This window comes from Hippopotamus amphibius, chromosome 4 (genome assembly GCF_030028045.1).
Source record: "Hippopotamus amphibius kiboko isolate mHipAmp2 chromosome 4, mHipAmp2.hap2, whole genome shotgun sequence".
NCBI classification, from domain to species: Eukaryota; Metazoa; Chordata; class Mammalia; order Artiodactyla; family Hippopotamidae; genus Hippopotamus; species Hippopotamus amphibius.
In genome coordinates, this window is record NC_080189.1 from 157,749,379 (window position 1) to 157,769,247 (window position 19,869).

At 39.9% G+C, this 19,869-nt stretch overlaps 1 protein-coding gene across 1 annotated transcript in view; it reads left to right on the plus strand.

The window, feature by feature from the left end:
- Window positions 1–19,869, plus strand: part of RGS6 (regulator of G protein signaling 6) — a 543,968-nt gene that overhangs the window by 19,306 nt on the left and 504,793 nt on the right. The window contains 1 exon segment of the mRNA XM_057732396.1: window positions 5,749–5,852. Coding sequence (XP_057588379.1) covers window positions 5,769–5,852 — 84 coding nt within the window. The 5' untranslated portion in view covers window positions 5,749–5,768.

The window sequence follows — 19,869 nt, forward strand, 5'->3', positions numbered from 1 at the left end:
ATGTCAGTGGCCTGGCAATTTCACTTGGCCAAACATTGGCCAGAAAGAAGACTGCTGGTCAGTTGGGACAATTCATTCTGTGCCAAGGACGTTCATGTGACTTGTTTCATTCCGTCTTCAAAAGCAACCCTGCAAAGTAGAGGGTTCTCTGCTTCCAGGTGAAGGGCTGGAAGCTTAGGGTGGCGGAATCAATTGCCAAAGGCCACACAGCAGCCTTGGTGTGGCCAGAGCTGAGATGCGATTCACGGTCTGACTTCAAAGCCCTCCCTCTTCCACGTTATCGAGGTCCTTCTACCTGCCCTGCTCAGCATCATTATCTGTTGGAACTTAGACTCTGCTTGCTAGGGGGCTGACATTACAAAGGAAAACAGCTGGCATTTGTTGTAACTGAAGCTACAAATGCAACGTAAGTTTGGAGTGAATTGCAGTCCTGACTTTCAAAAGATTTACTAATCAGAGTTTGAGTCATAGATGCTCAATTATTCTGTTATTCACAGGGTCTCTCCTCACTATCCTTTCCACCCTCCCACATATTCCTTCTGATCTAAATTGTTCATGGATTCCAAAAGTGGATTCCTAAGTTCAGGGCTGACCCACATCAATAAACTCTGGGGGAGATCTTCATGTGTGATTCCATCCCTAGGTCTTTGTTGATAAAGAGCGTTCTTTGCTGAGCAGTTTTAATGACTTGTCAACCAGATGAGTGTTCTAGACGGAGTACATTGCATCTTAGTGAAATCTTATCAGTTCTGCCATTCATCAAAAATATTTGAATACCTTCTAGGTGCCAGGAACAGAGGGGTAAACCCCACCGACAAAGATCTGCCCAGGCAGAACTGGCTTTCTAGCAGCAGAAGTCCCTGATAAACAAGTGAGCAAAGTCATATGAATTCAGATAGGTGCAAATCCCTGTTATTTCACTCTCCACATTTGGCTGACTCCCGCTTAATCTCCTTGAGATGAGATCATCATCATGTTTTTCCCCTCCCAGGTGTCTGCCACTTCTTCGGCTTCAGATGTTCATACCTGTGTTGTGACCCAGCCTGGAAGGGCCTCTTCTGCCTCCCCCAGACTCCTGTTCATCCTGCTCTGATCGTAGTTGACACCTCTTCCTGCTCTGTGCTGTCATAACCAAGCACCCACATATTACAATGTCTTGCACTTTCAGACATGTGTCACCCCTCCTAGACTCTGAACATTTTAAGGAGCAACCATTTGTGTCTGATCTATCTTTATATCTCCAGCCGAAAGCATGGAGCTTTGTGCAATTGGATTCCCAGTGTTTGCTCCAAGATTAAATCTTGAGTCCCACGGCACCTAGTGGTGGGTGGCGGTATTACAGGAATTGCTTCATGGGGAGTGATGCTGAGTCTGGGAGGGGATGCTCTAGCCTAGCAGTCCTGTGATTCTTTGAAAAGTTCAGCATGAACATTGTCATGATTACAGGAGATGAGCTAGCATATAAGCAGTGATGATGGAAGAGAGGTGACATGGAACATTCTGGTGAGTCTCTGAAGAAAAGATAGAAATTTGAAGTTCTGAGGTTCTAGGACAGAGCTGGGTCTATGGATGTAGAGCTAATGTCTACCTGAGGCTGTGACTTGACCTGGTTCCAAAGGCTAGTCAGTTGCAGATCAGGTGGGGGATCCAGGCTTCTCAGTTTAGAGAGTTTGTGACAGATAAGGACACAAAGGCACAGAGAGGTGAAATAACTTGCCCCAGATCACACAGCTTGCTAGTGGAGGCTGGATTCAGACATAGATCTGTCTGATGAGCGAGGCCAGCTTGTCACCACTAAGCTATCATGTCTCTCCTTAGAGATTGTGAAATGCGTGGCTGTAACACATTCGCAGTTTTCCTCTTTTGTTAGTTGAAAGGAGTTAGAGAAAAATATTATTACTAACATGTTTTCTTTCTATTGAAGTGTAGCTGTGTGTTTTCAGAAAAACATTCACAAATATTAAAAGTCCCTAAAATATTTGCTGTGTGTATATACATGTATATCTAAGTAACATAAAGAAGGTTTTGTCTTCTCCACCACTAAGTTTAAAATATTCCTACTTCATTTTTATCATAATTCATTTAAAAATAAGTATTTATACTATATTGTAGTGAATGAAAATCTAGTTCTTTAATTTTAGGAACCCAGCTCTATAGTCAGTGATTTAATTAAAACATCCTTACCTGTATAGGTTTCACATCTAGTACTCTCTAACATCTGTTGACATATAGACTAGAAAGTGGTTGATTTTAGAAATGATTTTAGAAGTGATTCTTTCTAGACACAGAAAAGTTAAATGACTTGTCTGAATTTCAAAATGAGTTGATAGGGGAACCCAAAATAGAAGCTTTTCTACTAAGTATTAGACTCACTAAAGTTCCAAACACAGAGGCTATATGCATTTACTGAGCAGTCTAAAGTCCAGAGCCTGAGATGCCAGCCTGTTTCAGCACACAGGAATGTTGCTGTTGGGGGTTGAGGGGTGGCCAGGGAAAGGCAAAAGGAGGGCTGACACGATTGTTTCTAGGTCATTTCCATCCTTGCTGTTATTGCACAGTTTTCTGGGTGGAAGATAATATGCTCATTAAAGTGAACGTGTTCATTTTAAAATAAAGCAATCGAGGAACTTCCCTGGTGGCGCAGTGGTTAAGAATCCACTTGCCAGTGCAGGGGACACGGGTTTGATCCCTGGTCCAGGAAGATCCCACATGCCACGGAGCAAATAAGCCTGTGCACCACAGCTACTGAGCCTGCACTCTGGATCCCATAAACCACAACTGTTGAGCCCATGTGCCACAATTACTGAAGTCTGTGCACCTAGAGCCCATGCTCCACAACAAAAGAAGCCACCACAATGAGAAGCCCGCGCACCACAACACAGTAGCTCCTGCTCGCCACAATGAGGACCCAGTGCAGCCAATAAATAAATAAATAAATAAAATAAAGCAATAGAAACCCAAGATTGGCTTTGTTACATAGATAAATGCGATACATAAATGGACTCACTTTTTGTTTTTCATGCTGTGTCATATTCTGTGTTCAGGCAAAAGAGTAGGTAAATAAGTAGTTGTTTAAAAATGAAAGTGTGTTGTTCATTTAACTTTAAAAGCTACTGATTAGAATAATAATGAGTATTTTCATGTAGTATAACATTCATAGAAATACTGATGTTACAGTGGGTAGAGATAATAAAATGACGCTCTTTATCTCTACTTGTAATCTTAACTTTTAAAATGCACCCTAATTAATAAATGATAAAGAAAAAAAAGCAACATTATTCATATGGGATACTTGGAACAATTAAATTCTTACCATAAATTACAAATTCTTGTCTCTTCCCCATCTTCTGCCCAAATTTGTTTTTATGGAATGACCTTTGGTACCAACTTATTTTATAATAAAATGTTTTCTGAGTTTTTATTTTAAATTGAAATGGCCTTTTCTGTCAAGTATGGTATTTATAAAAGTTTCTTTGATGAAAAGCCTCTGAATTTTGTGCAAATAACCCAGGCAGGCTCTTAGATTAGTGATAACATTTGTATAGGACTTTTATGGCTTTATATAATACTTTACACTCCATTTATTTGACCCTTACCTGTGAGGACTCAGTGGAATTCACATTTTACTCATGAGAGCAAGGTAGGGGAAGGTGACTTGGCGTGGTTCTGGGCGCATAGTAGGCATTCAACATGTTCACTTTAAATGGAAATTAACAAAGGGAACCCAACAGGTTATTTATCTTGTTCGAGGTCACCCAGCAAATAGTGCATCATACCAAGACTTGAACTTGCTTCTAACTCAAAAATTCCATATGCAGTCATTGTCTCACTGCTGTCTTTTCAGGCTGTTTATTTTATTTATTTATTTTTTTTAATTAATCAATTTATTTTTTGGGGGGTACACCAGATTCAATCATCTGTTTTTATACACATATCCCTGTATTCCCTCCCTTCCTTGACTCCCCCCTCCTCGAGTCCCCCCAACCCTCCCCGCCCCAGTCCTCTAAGGCATCTTCCATCCTCGAGCTGGACTCCCTTTGTTATACAATAATTTCCCACTGACTATTTTACAGCTGGTAGTATATATATGTCTGTGCTACTCTCTCGCTTCGTCTCAGTTTCCCCTTCACCCCCCGCCCCCTCCCATACCTCGAGTTTCAGGCTGTTTAAAAAAAGGTCAAATTAGAAATTGACATTTCTAATTTCTAAGGTCAAATTCATTTTTCTTAATTGAGATGAAATTCGCATAACTTAAAATTAATTGTAAAGCATACATTGCAGTGGCATTTAGTACATTCACAGTATTCTGCAGACATCGCCTCTTATCTAGTTCAAAAATGTTTTCATCATCCCCAAAGGAGATCCCATATCCATTAAGCAGGCATTCCGTGCCCCCCTCCCCCCAGCTGCTGGTAACTACGCGTCTGCTCTCTGTCCCTATAGATTTCCCAATTCTAGATATTTCATGTAAATGCAGTTGTTCAATATAGGACTGTCTTAGCCCATTCAGGCTGCTATAATGGAATACCATAGACTAGGTGGCTTATAAACAACAGAAATTTATTTCTCACAGTTCTAGAGATTGGGAAGTCCAAGATCAAGGCTTAAGCAGGTTTGGTGTGTGGTGAGAACCCACATCCTCGTTCATAGATGGCTTTCTTCTCACTGTGCCCTCGCATGGTGGAAGGGAGCTCTCTGGGATCTCTTTCATAAAGACACAAATCCGAGTCATGAGGGCTTTGACCTCGTGATCTAATCATATCCCAAAGGCTCTACCTCCTAATACCACCAGGTTCGGGGTTAGGATTTCAACGTATAAATTTTAAAGGAACATAAATATTCAGTCCACAGCAGTGACATTTTGTGTCTGGTTTCTTTTCTTTTTTTTGGTGTGTGTCTGGTTTCTTTTAACATAATGTTTTCAAGGTTAATCTATGTTGTAGCGTGTATCAGTACTTTATTACTTTGGATGGCTGAGTTACATTCCGTGGTAGAGATAGACTACATTTTTTTAGCCATTCATTAGTTGAAGGACACTGAGTTATTTCCATTTTTTGGTGAATAGTGCTGCTCTGAACATTTGTGTTCAAATATTGGTTTGAATGCCTGTTTTTAGTTATTAGGAGAATCGCAAAGTTATATGGTAAATTCTAGTCTATGGTAAATTCTAACTTTTTGAGGAACCAACAAACTCTTTCCCATGGTGACCGAACCATTTTACATTCCTACCAACAATGTACAAGGGTTCTGACTTCCCTACATCCTTGCCAGTGCTTATTTGAATTAAAAAAATTATTATAACCATCTTATTGGTTATAAAGTGGTATCTCTTTGTGGTTTTGATTTGCATTTTGTTGATAAAGTATTCGTATTTTAATGCATAGAATTAATCATAAAATGAGCTTTGGTAAGAGAAAATCAACATCAAAATGATTGACTTCATCTATCTCTAGGAGATTATTTCAGATTGGCATATGATCACCCCTAGAGTACATGATTCTGGGCTGAAAATTAAAAAAAAACAAACATGTTGCTTTGGAATTAGAAGAATGTATGTGAATAATAAGACTACAATTATCCCTAACTTAAAAAAATACTACTTAAACTAATGAGGAAAAAAAAGAAAAAGAAATTACATCATGTTTTGTTTCCGTGCCACCTGCCAAAAGATACTTAGTTTTTTGCATGGCGAAGCTTTCTTTATGTAATTCTTTCCTGTCTTAATGGTCTCTTCATTTATTTTTGCAGTGTGAGTGAAGATACCCAGGATGGCTCAGGGATCCGGGGATCAAAGAGCAGTGGGGATTGCGGACGCAGAGGAGAGTTCCCCAAACATGATAGTCTACCGCAAAGTAAGGCATCTGGTTAACCGCTGGGGGCGCTGCCGTGCGCGTCTGTGTTCTGTGCAGGGTTGGCTGATGGTTGATGGCTCCACAAATGTTTTCTGCCTAAATGCTTGACTGATGATACATGAACAATTTTCTCCTCATATCCTCTGATTCCCCAATTTTAAAATTCAGGGACGTTAGGTTTTGTCATCCTTGGTATTGAACACTTGAACGATATTATATGGCTTCATTTTCTTTAAACCAAAGATTGCCTAAACAATGTAGATGGACATGTATTATCCTTCTGCGTAGAGGCCTTAGTATAACATTAATTGAATGTTCTTCAAACCCACAGTATGCATAAGCTCTGGTCTAGATGCTGCGGGGCGGGGCGGGGGGGCACAGAGGTGTGTGCATATTAGATGGTTTACAGCTGGTAGGAGGCACAAGATGCACACAAATAACTGTTATAGAGTCCAAGTGGTAATTTCCAAAAGAGAAGTGCAAGTAAAGTGTTACCAGGAGTGCTTACTGCCATCCTCAGAGATCTGGGATGGGCTGTGGCGGAGAGGCCTTTGAACTCAGTTTTAAAGGACCTGTAGGATTCCTTTATGTGGAAAGCGGAAGTGAAGAGGAACATTCTAGGCTATGAGATGCGTTCAGCAAAGGCAGAGAGCTGGAGAAAGGGGAAGGGCAACCAGAACCAGTTAGCTTGGGCAGAGGATGAATTATAAGTAACTGGAGTAACTGGAGGGGAGATTTAGGGAAGAGCGTCTGGATGGAGCCATATTTTAGAATGTTGAGTCATAGGCAATTTAATCATAAAAATTTTAGTGCTGGGAGTTGTAAGATTAACATTCCTTTGGGATCACGAGCCCTGCCCCAGTGTGTCAAGTGGACTGTTACTGAGGGTGGGTTGGAGGCTTTGGGGGGGGGTGCTTCTGTGTCTGTGAGAAAGGTAAGGACAGCCCTAATCTAGCAGGGAAAATGCCCCTTGGAAATAAGCAGCACAGAGCAGAGGGATTAAAGAATCTGAATTAACAAGGACCTGGAAATGGAATGAATATGAAATTAGAAGGTGAATAGGGAGTCGAAGATGACTGGGTTTTTGACCTTGGGTGATATAAAGGCATTGGTGCTATTAATTCAAATAGGAATATTTGGAAACATATAAAGGAAGGAAATACGGCACATAAGTTTTATTTGTGTATTGCTGAATTTGAGGAAATAATTGCTGCTTCTCATATATGTTTTTAATGTTTGCATGTTTGTGAAAAGGTAGCCTAACTATATCATACATTAATAAGGAAAATGGGTTCCTACTCACTCATTTCACCAAATATTCGAGTTGTCTGCTGGGTTCTGTGTATTCTGTAAGACTCTGTGTTCTATCTAGGTTAATCCTGTGTGCAATGTTGAACTAGATATTCCTGGATGATCAATATGGTGAATTTTTCTCTTCTCCTTGTAAAAATAGAACTCTCAAACTAATCTTGCCTTTAGTACCAAATCCCTTAATCCTTTGCTTTGCAAAAGAATGCTTAGATAACCCATCTGTAAGAGATGCTTATTAAGTTGTAGTAAAGAAAAAAGAGATTAATGGGGCTAACCAAGTTGTGAGGCATATAGAATAATATAAAGATGTTTATTCATTACCTTCATAACCCACCTCAAACTAGGAGACCCTGTGCCAAGCTCGTAGGAACACGGGGTTTGGAATCAGACCTGGGTTAAAATCGCAACTCTGCCCTTCCAAGTGGTGTGACCTGGAGTCAGTTATTTAACTTCTGTGAGTCTGTGTTTCTTCATCTATAAAAGGGGGCAAAGGTAGGAGGAAGGATAGCACCTCATGGAGTTATTGTGAAGATTCATTTGGATAAAATAAATAAAGCATCTTACATCGTGCTTGGCATAGAGGTGGTCCACGATGAATGCTTCTTTTCCTTTTATCTTTTGGTCTTGTAGAGACAGTGACACTTGGAGAGGAGATAAATTATAAAATGTACAAATGGTGCTGTTAATAAGGTGACTAGAGTGCACTCATACAGTGAGTTGCTTTTTAAGACACAGGAAAGGAGTGCAAATATTTTTATATTATTCAGGAGATTGCAAATCAATGGATTATTAACGGTTAAAAGGAAACGTAAAGTCATGTGATCCAGACACCTTTCCACAAGAATGTTTCGTATTATGCTGAAAGGGAAAACTTCATACACGTTTGTGGGAACTTGATTTTTACTTTTTAGGTGGTATCGGGGGACTTCATTTTTTTAGTTTAATTTAGCAACAAAGTTGTAAAATGCTGTAACTTTAGAGAAATGACTGCTAGTCATTTGGTTTCTATATTGGAAATCTGTCTTGCTTCCTCATGACAAATCTGTGAGGGGTATGTATGTGTTCCTGTTATTTATGTTAGTTAATTGCTATTAAAGAGACATTGGATCTGTTCAATCTGTTAGAAAGAAAGCAGGCACACTTATTGCCCAGTATGGGTCCAGGACCTAGAATCATTTAAACCTAGTTAATCTGACTAACTTAAGCCCTGGTTGTGTTTGAAACATGGGATACTCACCTAGTTCTCTACTGTAGGCTGACCATGGGCTATGACCAAGACTTACCTACCGCAGGATACAATCCTCAAGGTGTAGGTAAAGATTGAATCTTCAAAATATTTTCTATGGGAGGTCCCCTTACGTAAGGATTTTTTTCAAGGTCATTATTATAAAATTAAACATTTTCTCAGAGGTAAACAACAAAAAGTTACATTAAAAAATGTGCAAATAGTGCTTTCATTTTAATTTTCTTTCTCTTGCTTATTGTTTCTTTCTCTTGTCAGATGTTTTCACTGTGAAATTTTTGCTTGGACTGTGTTGTGTTGATTCAGATGCTGACATTTAAAAAGCTAAATCTAGAGAAATGGAGCTTTTGAGTAAACCTCCAACTAATAAGTAGGGGGTGATTCTGTCCCTAATGTTGTTGTGACTTTTAAATGCCCATTTAGGATGGTAACCTTCTGACATATGAGTAATGATGGGTGGGATTCTTAAGCCTACAAGTTTCAGAATACTCTTCATTTTGTTTTCATGTTTTCTGTGTCATTAACTGTGAGAAGTTGTACTTTCCCAAGGCATAATTTATTTATTGACTTGAGCAGACTTTGTAATTTAGTTTTTTATCTTTCATATTCACGTTTTGGATTGGAGGTATGCATGAAAAATGTATTGGTCACGTTAAAAATCTGTTTAAAAGAAAACATTAGTTATTCATTAGGTCACCTAGACCTGTTAATTTTTTTTTTTTTTAAAGATTCCTAGATCCAAAAGCTCCTGGGGTCATTGACTTGTCCAATGTAGTGATGATATTTGACCCTGGCTGTACATCACATCATTTAGGGGTTCTTTATAAAAATGCTGGTCCTCAAAGGACCCTTGACTGTTTTTGTTTAATAAGTCTGAGCTGGGTCCTAGGAATCTGAGTATTAAACTGTTCTCAGGAGAATCTGATGCCCAGCTTAGTTTGAAACACATTTATTTAGTGTCTTTTAAAATATCCAGATGGAGTATGCATTGCAAAGTCATGGGGAAGTTGGTGTCTTGAAGTGGGTTTTTATTTTGAAATTATTTGCAGATCTTTCAAGATGTAGAAAAACCAGGCTCATACAGAGTTAGAATCAAGGAATTTTAGTAGCTTCATCTCAGAGTTTTTCTAGTCAATAACCTCATTTTATAGATGGGAAAACTAAAGTATGGGGAAGATGCATAACTCACTGAAGCTTACTCGGCAATTTCCCAGTCAACCAGTGATTGTGTCCAGGTAACTTGACAGCTCCAGTTGGTGTCCTCTCTCCCATCATGGTATCAACCACAGACTACCATTACTACGTTGTTGGGGCTGAAAGCCATTGGTTAAATTAAACAAATGAAAATTCCACATGACAGATCTTTGGTTTTCAAAGTTATTCTCAGAGGTGTGACTTGGGTTACCTTTGAACATTTGTAATGCTTAAGTTTAATTCTGCTTGCTTGTGCTTTTGTTTCTTGGGTGAAGATGTTCTGAAATGTTTACTTTCTTTTGTAACTAGGAATTCTTTTGGGTGAGAGTAGCTTGCTCTCTGATTTTATTTGGTTCGTTGAGTGGTGTTGATAATGTCTCTTGACAAATTTCCACCTGGGCTGGTAATTTGATATGGTAGAACTCTGGGAAATTAAATGGTAGGTGGACAGAGAACATTGCAGCTTACCGTGACCCAGGCTGAGGTCATGAGGTGGTAGAGTGTGATGGAAGATGCCAAGCAGAGAGTCGAGAGCTCTGGCTTTGGTTCTTATTTTGCCTTCCTCCTTCCCAACTAAGAAACACTTCTTACCAAAAAATATATTTAGTGTCTACATAAAACAGAAAGAAACATGATAAAATTAAGCCTGTTTACCCACAGGGTAAACTTAGTAAGTAAACTCAATAAATAAAATTCATTTCCTCTTATGTAAAGTGATGGGGATTGGACTAAATAATGTGCACAGAACTTCTCTGCAGTGATTTCGAGAAAGCTAGCAGCAGGACGTTGTTTGGAATTCATTGAAGGCAGTTGTAGCGGCCAGCACAATCCAGAGTCAGGGAACCTGCAGACCCTGGTGACCAAGGCGTGATGAGGATTAGAAACGATTTAATTAGCAAGTATGTACTGAGTGCCACTTGTGTGCCAGACACTGATAGTTGCTAGGAAGACGAGATGAATACTGTTCCCTGAAAGAACCCATAGGCCAGTGGGGCAGAGATGGGAGTAACTAGACAATTGCAGTGCACATAGAGGTAAGCTGAGGGGTCTGGGAGGAGGGAGAAGGGTCAGGAGGCCCATATCAGGAGAGAGGATGATGACATCATTGAAGACATCCAGAGGGCTTGGCACCTACATTAATTCTTGAAAGATGGATAAGAATTAACCATGCAGAGAATGGGAGAAAAAGTGTGGAGGCAGAAGGACTAGCACACGCAAAGGGACAGAGTTGTAATGTTATGTACTGAGTTCTGGAAACTTCAGGTGGCCATTTTCCTGGTGCTAGGTTTCTGTGATGAAAGGCTGAGAAATAAAGCTGGATAAATAGATTGGGGCCAGATCATAAAAGATCTTCTACATCAGGCAAGGAGTCTGGACGCTGTGCAGGTATCTTCTCTTTGTGTCTCCACACCCACGCTCTTCCCCTATACACACTGCTCACTGCGCCATAGGGACTACTTCTGTAAGGGCTCCCGTGACCTCTGGCTTTCAATCGAATTTGGTCAATAGGAGCCTGGGGAGAGATGGGAGGGAGGAAGAAGAGCAAGGTCAGGGTATTTCTTTCCCTGGCTTCCTCTTGGCAAGGTGTCGCATTGACCGTGTCCCTTGACTGAAGGTCATTGCTCTTCTCTAGGCAGCCTGCTCTCCTCCTCTGGGTCCTGATACCCTTTTCTTCTACTCATCCTTTTGGACCTTGGGGTGGTTCTAGTTTGCATGCATAGTCTGTTGCTGTATAACAGAGTATCCCACAACTCAATGGCTTAAACACAACATTTATTGCCACAGTTGCTGTGGGTCCCTAATCCAAGTGCAGGTTAGGTGGCTCGTCTGGCTCAAGATCTCTCACAAGCTACAGTCAAGATGTTGGCTGGAATTGTAGGTTCATCTGAAGGCTCAACTGGGGAAAGGCCCACATCCAAGCTTACTCGTATGGTTGTTGGTGAGATTCAGTTCCTCGAGGGCTATTGAATGATGGCCACAGTTCCTCACTGTCTGTTGTCTGGAGGTTGCTCTGAGTTCCTTGCCATATGTGTCTCTCCATAAGGTAGGTCACACTGTGGAAGCCTGTTTCATCAGAGTAAGCAAGGAGGAGGTGGAGGGTGGGGGCGGGGAGTGGGAGTCACACTGTTTTATAACTTAATCTTGGACATAACACGCCATCCCTTTCATTAGGGACAAGTCACCAGGCCTAGCCCTCCATCAAGGTGAGGGGTTTATACAAGGGCACGGATACCCAGAGGTAGAGATCATCATGGACCACTGTAGAAGCCACTTACCCCACGGTTCTACTTCCACAAGTCAGAGGTTCCTGAATGTGCCCTTATGGTTTCTCTACGCCCAGCCACGTTTTTATACTTGGTCCTTTTTGAAATAAACCTTCCTTGAATTGTCCTCTATTTTATGTGCCATCTATTTGCTGATAAGCCTCTGACTCATTCAGGTCTAATCCCCGAAGCAAAGGGAATCGGTTGAGATCCTGTTTTCCTTCATGATGAAATTCTCCACAAAAGGATTTAAATCAGGGAAGTCATATGTTCAGTGTGCAGAATAGGATTGTGGAGGGAGGATGTAAGAGAAATGGTAGGATTCGTAAGCAGAAGAACAGTTTGGTGACTTTACAGGAATTCACGGCAGGAAGAGATGATGTCCAAATCAATGGCAGTGATAATGTAGAGAAAGAGAAGTGCCTGAGAGCAGTTTGGAAGGTAGCATCTACAGGATGCAGGGCAGATGTCAGGGTAAAGAGAGCGGTCCTTTCACTGGGTTATACCTGGGAGTTGTCTGAAGGTCTCTGGGAACAGCAAAATTTTGAACCAAAGAACCGTGGAACTGGATCGCCTCCCCCTGTCCTTGTATGTAGATGAATCAAGAGTGTCATGGAAAGAGTCTGTAACTGGACCAGGATACCTGGCTATTTATTGCCACTGCCACACTAGTTCACTTTGGGCCACGCACAAGTTGTTTCTATGTTTTATTAAGTCCAGTTTTGTCATTTGTGAAGTGAAGTGTTAACTAGGCTGAGTGATTTCAAAAGCCCTTTCAGTTCTAACATTCCAGGGCTTTAATAATCCGTAATAATGAAATCCGTATTTTATTATGTTCATTCTTTCACAGCCTCCTTTGCTTTCTTTTTAATTTTCCTTAAAAAGTGAACCCAAGTAAAACTTTAAAAAACAGGGAAGTCAGTATGTTTAAAACAAATACTTTTTGGTCTTGAACATAGGGCTGTCTTTCATTCTTTTCTTTTTTTTTTTTTTTAACATTGAATAAAATTCCCAAGGACAAACTATAGAGAGTGTTCTGGCAACTAATTTAATTGTTTAATCTGCATTTTAAGATTCTTTCATTAAATATTTTGAAGGTTCTTAATTGCCTTAGGAAGAAAACTGTTCTGTTTTCCTTTTCCCCTAGGATTAAACTTGTGAGGGAAAAAGCTTCCCATCACATTATCTTGGTTGGCAGGAGACAGGAGTGCAGGCAAGTCCCAGACCAGTGGTATCAGTGTCCACAGATGGAAGGGTTGGTATTTTTAGTGTGGAGAATAGCTCAGTGTGGTTTAATATGATGTGTTTCCCTGAGTATAACTTTCTAACTTGAAAGCCTTTGGAGTATTTAAGGCTTCATTTCATTTTTTCAAATTTTTTCCCTCATTTCATTTCAAAGAGTTTAAGATTTTACACTTTGGCAGACAGTTTATTACTCTAGCTATTGATACTCCTGTATCTTTGCACTATAGAGAACCTGAGTGGCCACAGAGGAGATTCCCTATTCTCAGGATTTTGAACAAGAAAAACAAAGTTAATAAATATCTGTGAAAGAAATATAAATGTGTTAAATCATTGGAGGGTAGGAGGGTTATTTTTTAAAAAGTCTGTTAGTTTGCCACTGCAAATCAAAATTGAAAATGGGCAATGAGGGGACGGAAAAATATACAAAGATATAAATATAGATATAGACATACACCCACTTCTAAAGAATATCCATACCTCTTTGGTGAATAATATCCAAAGATGGGAAATAAATGAAATGTCTCTTGAAAGGGAATTAGTTAAATGATTATTCATATTTGGGATGATCCCGCAGTTAGGTTACTGAACTTCTGTTCTGGTAGACTTAATAATTGCCTTGAAAGGGAGATGGTTACTGACTTCCTGGCATATGGTCAGGTTGACTGTTCTTTATTTTTAAAACCCTATAAGACTTTACCATTTTTGTTTTACTTGTTAAATATAATGGTTATGTAGATGTATTAAAAATGATTGTCTCCATTGTCCTTAATTATTTTCTGCATCTCTGTGCTTACATCTGGAGTCATTTTTCTTTTGTCTGAAGAACTGCCTTTAGTATTTTCTTTAGTTCAGGTCTGCTGGACGTAAATTCTCTCAGTTTCTGTTTGTCTAAAAAATGTCTTTGTTTCATCTTCATTTTTTAGAGGGTGTTTTCCTAGGTATGGAATTCTAGATTGTCACCTATTTTCTTCCCACACTTTGATGACAACTTTCATTGTCTCTTGGCTTCTATGGTTTTTGTTGTGATGTTATGTCAGTTTTTTTGTTGCTTTGTTGAATGTAATCTCTTTTTTTTAATCTTTGACTGCTTTTAAGATTTCTTTCACTTTGATTTCAGCAGTTTTACTGTGAGGTGTTATTTTCTCTTTATTTCTTATTCTTAAAGTTAACAGCAGTTCTTTTTATTTGATTGGTATTTAGAAAATTCTCAGCCATTAATTTCTCAAGTATTGTTTATGTCTAGTTTTCTCTTATTACTCTTCTTGAGATTTTGTTCATATGGTATGACTTTTTTCTGTGTTTCATGTTCTTTATCCTCTTTTCTGTATTTTTTATTCCTGTGTTTCAATATGGGTATTTTCTACTGACTTATCCTCTAGTTTACAAATTTTTTCCTTAACTGTATCTAATCTGTGGTTAAATCCATCCAGTTGAATTTATAACGTTAGTTCTTGCTATTTAAGTTCTAAAATTTCCGTTGAATTCCTTTTGATAGTTTCCAGTTTCCTGCTAAAATTCTCTATTTTGTCATTTAATTCCTTAAACATACTCATCATAGTTATTAAGTTAGTACCTGATACTTCAAAATCTAAATCACTTGCCAGATTGTTTATATTGTCTTTAAATTTTTTTCTAGTTATTTTTTCTTAAGGTCTGGATATTGTGTATGCAACTAACATTGAGAGGTAATTTTTAAGGTTCTGGAAGAATGTTATCTTACTCCAGAGAGGACTTAGTTCTGTTTCTTTTTTCTTTTTCTGTCAGTTAGGCAAGGGGCAGATTACCTTAATATACTCAGATACAGAGATTATATGTAGCTGGGTTTTAGCTCTTGTTAGGGCTAGTATATTTCTAGAGCCCCTTTACTCTTGGGTGCGAGCTCTTCTGGTCCCAACAAAATCCCTGGATGTTCGCTCAGTTTTCTCATCCTTGGTGACTCTGACCTTCAATTGTTGTCCTTAAGCTCTACGAGACTGCTGAAAGCACAGATCAGCTTCTCGGTCATGCCTTTTGCTTATGAAATTGGCAGTGTCCTGAGAGGAAAGAGAAGCTCCAGTTGCCAGGCTCATCTTCTTAGCTCTCTTCTTCTTTCAGATCTTGGTCTAAAGTTCTTACTGCCTTGGTAGTGTTCCTGTGCCTTCAAACAAATGTAACAAAACATTTTTCAGTCTTTCTGGTTCCTCTCAGCAGGAGGGTTACCCTGAAACGTTTAGTTAGCCATTGCTGGAAGTATAACCTCAGAACATTGGCTTTGAAGGAAGATAGACCTGTCTCTGATAGCCTCAGTTTGCTGTTAAAACGTTTTAGAGAAGACATTTCCTAAGTGGTTTATTGGTCTAGGGTGGCAGTGGTAGAGATGAAAAAAATGAGAGAAACTTTTGGTATATTTGGGAAGTAGAACTGACTTGGAGGGTGAGAGAGAAGGATTTGAGGCTGATGACTAGGATTTGGGCCTGGGTAGCGGGGGGGCTGGTGGCACCAGGCACTGGGATAAGTAGGAGGAGGAGGATGACAGTAAAGTATAGTATCACCACAGTACCCAAGTGACACTTATTCACCCCAACCTAGTTCCACAGAACTCTAGAAAGGGGGACTATGTCAGGCAAATCATTCTCATATGAAATGTGCCTGAAAAGAAGCTTTATCTAAAGGAAGTCTTACTGGGCTGTAAAGACATTTTTGGTCTAGAAACCAGGAGGTAGCTTTTATCTGTCAGTATGAACATTTTTGTATTCGTTTCCTAGGACTGCTGTAACAAATTGCCACAAACTGTGTGGCTTAAAACAATAGAAATGTATTCTATCACAGTTCAGGAGGCTAGACGTATGAAATCAAGGTGTCAGCACGGCCATGCTCCCTCTGAAGGCTCTAAGGAAGAATCCTTCGTTGCCTCTTCTGAGCTTCTTGTGGCTGCCAGTAATCCTTGGTGTTCCTTGGATTATAGCTGCATAAATCCAATTTTACTTCCATCTTCATATGGTCTTCTGCTTCTGCGTCTTCACATGGCCTTCTTGTAAGGTCATTGGATTTAGGACCTACCCTAATCCAGTCCAATTCAGATCTGATATTCACTTAACTAATTACATCTGCAGAGGCCTCATTTCCAAATAAGGTCACATACACAGGTACCAGGGCTTTGGACTTCAACATGTCTCTTTGGGGGACACAATTCAACCCATAATAGTTTCAACTTTTCTTTGCCTGAAGCTTAGTGCTTCTTGCAAAACACATATCAACAAGTAGTCTATTTATTGAACATCTGTTTCTGGTAAGATGCTGTACTTTATTCCCTCCCCCCTCACTTTTGTGGGGGAGGAATAAAAAGTAGGATACCACATGGTCCCTGTCCTAGATAAGTTTACAATCCAGCTGGGAGACCAGGAGTGGCGCAAGATTAAGGAAGAAAATAAGCATTTATTGGCTACCCACTGTATACCAGATGCTGTCCTGCGTGCTGCATACACAGAATCATTTCATCATTAGAATCACTTATTAGGTAGGTAGTGGTCACCCTATAATACAGACAAAGAAACTGAGTTTCAGAGGGGTTAAATGACTGATATGGATATTTGAATCTGGGCTTGCTTTATTTTAAAGCATGTGGTTTTTAAATATAAATTGAATTATGTAAAAAAAGAGAAAAAGGAAAACTCAAGGCTGTTTGTAATTAATTACAGGAGAATTTGTGTGAACAGGATGGGCATACAGAGGAAAAGAAATTTGAAGGGAAATGACTTGAATTGAATTTGGTCTGGTAGAAACAGAGCCAAGAAATGATTCTAGGTGATGGGTGCTACGTAAGTAAATGTGAGATGATAAGAAAACATAAGATGTATTTAAGAGATGGTATATTTTATAATACTAAATCTAGGAGTTGTACCTGATGTAATAATAGCCTCATTCTTCGTGTGGAGACCCTGAAGCAAGAAATCATGAAACATTTTTAGTTCTGAAAGTCACATAGCAAAATATCAGTACAGCTGAGCTTTCTGCCAACTGATTTTCTTTCTCCCTTTCTTCTTAAAAAACAATTTGCTTTCCATTTTAAAAGTAATAATTCAATTTTGAAAGAATCAAAACATGAGCTGTAGGAAAAACATATTCCTACATGCAAATATGACTCACATATTCCTACCATGCAAATATGACTACAGTAAACATTTTGGTCTGTTTCCTTCCAGTTTTTAAATTTGTATCAGCAGCATATATATTATATGTTAACCTAATGGGTAATCATAGTGCATGTACTATTTTATGTTTCCCTACCGTATCTTAAGCATTAATCTGCAATACGTTATCAGGATCATAGTTTTAAAGGTTGCTTAATATTCTAAGTGGATAATGTACCATAATTTAATTATTTAGTCTCTTGTAATTAATAGCAAAATTTAGAATTCTTAGGTTAAAAGGCATAAACAGGGTTGTAACTCCTGATACACACACACACACACACACACCCCCCCCACATGTGTGTGTGTGTGTGTGTGTATTTTTTTTTTCCTGGGATGTCAGTGTTGGTTTTTGCACCAATAGACTGGGTGTCCCTGGGTAAAGTTCTGTGTCAGCACACTGCAGAGAGAGAGAGTGATGGCATTCCTCATAATGAGGACCAGTGTTTTCTTCACTCTCAACCTCTAAACCAGATCCTCCTTGTCCCAGTGGCTGCCTAGCTTTGCAGCACCACCCTTGTCTCGAGAGCCTCAGTGCTGGGGGATTCAGAAACTTTCAACCCGGAATCTTTCCAAGCCATTTGCTATTTTATCCTCTATTTGTTTTTCTTAAGCAACTAACTAAATAAGAATAACATCTCAGCCTCTTTCCACTCCCCATGGCATTTTTCCTGCCTGTATCAACCCTGCCTACAATTTAACCATGGGGTTGCTTCTTATATTTTAAAGCTCAATACAAAAGCACAGTCCTGAGAAGCAGCCAAGTTCTGCAGCCAAGTTTGAAGAATAAAACTTTAAAACAGCTCTTCTGTCACACACTGGAGAGGGGAGGCAGGCAGGCTTTGCTATAAATAAGTCACATTCCATTTCTATCTCATCCTTTGCAGTCCTCTTGGGTAATGCTTTTTGTACATGACTACAGTGTTCTCGGACTGCCCACTCACCCCTTTCAACCTGCCATCTTCTATCTCATTTTATATAAATGTTCAGTAGTTCTGGAGTTTAGGGACCCTGCATGAGAAAGGGATAGAACTTTCCTTTCATCCTCCCGGGTTATGTATCATGAGACAAAGCGGCTGACTTGTTAGAAATGATACTTTATCTGAAACATTTTTAGCAGGTGCCAGTATTAGTTTTCTTCTGCTGCTGTAACAAATTACAATTTTTTTAATTTATTCTTTTATTTATTTTATTTATTCTTTTAGAGTTCTGGAGGTCAGAAGTTGAACATGATTTGGCTGGGCTGCATTCCTTCTGTAGGCTCTGGGGGAGAATCCATTTCCTTCCTTTCTCTGGAGGCTGCCTGCATTCCTCAACTCAGGACCCCTCTTCACTCTGACCTCTGCTTCGGTCCTTGTGTCTCCTTTTCTGACTGACCCTCCTGCCTCCCTCTCATTGGAACCCGTGATTACACGAAGCCCACCCAGATACCCCAGGATAACCTCCCCGTCTAAAAACCCTTAACAATCACACTGACAAAGTCCCTTGTGCCATGGAAGGTAGCATATTCACAGGTTTTGGGGATTAAGATGTGGACATCTTTGGAAGGGGTTTTTATTCGGCTGGTCACACTGTCTATCTCAGGAAAGGGAAGAAAAAATAATTTTGGAATGTTATCTTTTTTTCATAGCTAGGATGTGCTGAAGGATTGGTATTCCTTTTGTGTTTGGTAGATACGTGGCAACCTCAGTTAAGTCTGGGATATCCATTTGTATTGGGTCAAGTCCATTTGCGGGCAGAGAAGAGAAGCCTTTCAGCAACCGGCAGTGAGGGTGGCAGGGTATTTTAATTAAAGACCTTCCTTCCTCTTCACTGAGTGCCCAAAATAGGCTCTGATTAGGACACAAACAAGCCCTTGCTGTTGAAGGGAAATGACCCAGGAGGTGCATTCAAACTAAATGAAGGAAAACCTCCCTTACTGTAGCCCCATATGATGTGGCTTCCTTATAGGACCGTTTGTCTCCAGTTATTTTATATTTTAGAATCTATACAAACTATGGTGCTGAGTAATATAATTAATAAACGCTTCCCTCATGGCTGGCCAGCCAGTACAGTAGAAGACCATGACTTTACTTTTTTCTTTAAGCAGTAAGAGGAAGCTGGCAAAATGCGCTTGCCCTAGCCCGAGAGGAATGCCAGTCTGCTTGTTGACTTCCCCGAGGCCTCTCTTTCCAGCCTTTTTCATGTGCTGGTGAGGAGTTGTGACATGTAATAGCCAGCGAAAGGCACACAGATGCTAATGCTGGCATTAAAACTGCCCAGGGAGAGCGTGACCCTGGATGCTAGAGGGACTCGAGGCAGATGAGCCCCTCCAAGGAGCTAGTCAAGGAAGCAGATGATAAGAGCCTGTCAGCAAGGGATTGGAGTGAGCTTTTTCTTCCTGAAAGAAATGATTAATATCATTAACTTCACTGCCTTCCCGGGAAGGAGAGGTCAGTAGTTGGGAGAAAAAAACAACAGCTACCACCTACTGCAGCTGATGACATGTTACAACTTTAGGACAGGGGTGGGCAAACTACTTGCCCTGGGGCCTCATCTGTCACCAGGCCTGTTTTTGCATGGCACTCCAGCTAAGGATGGTTTTTCCATTT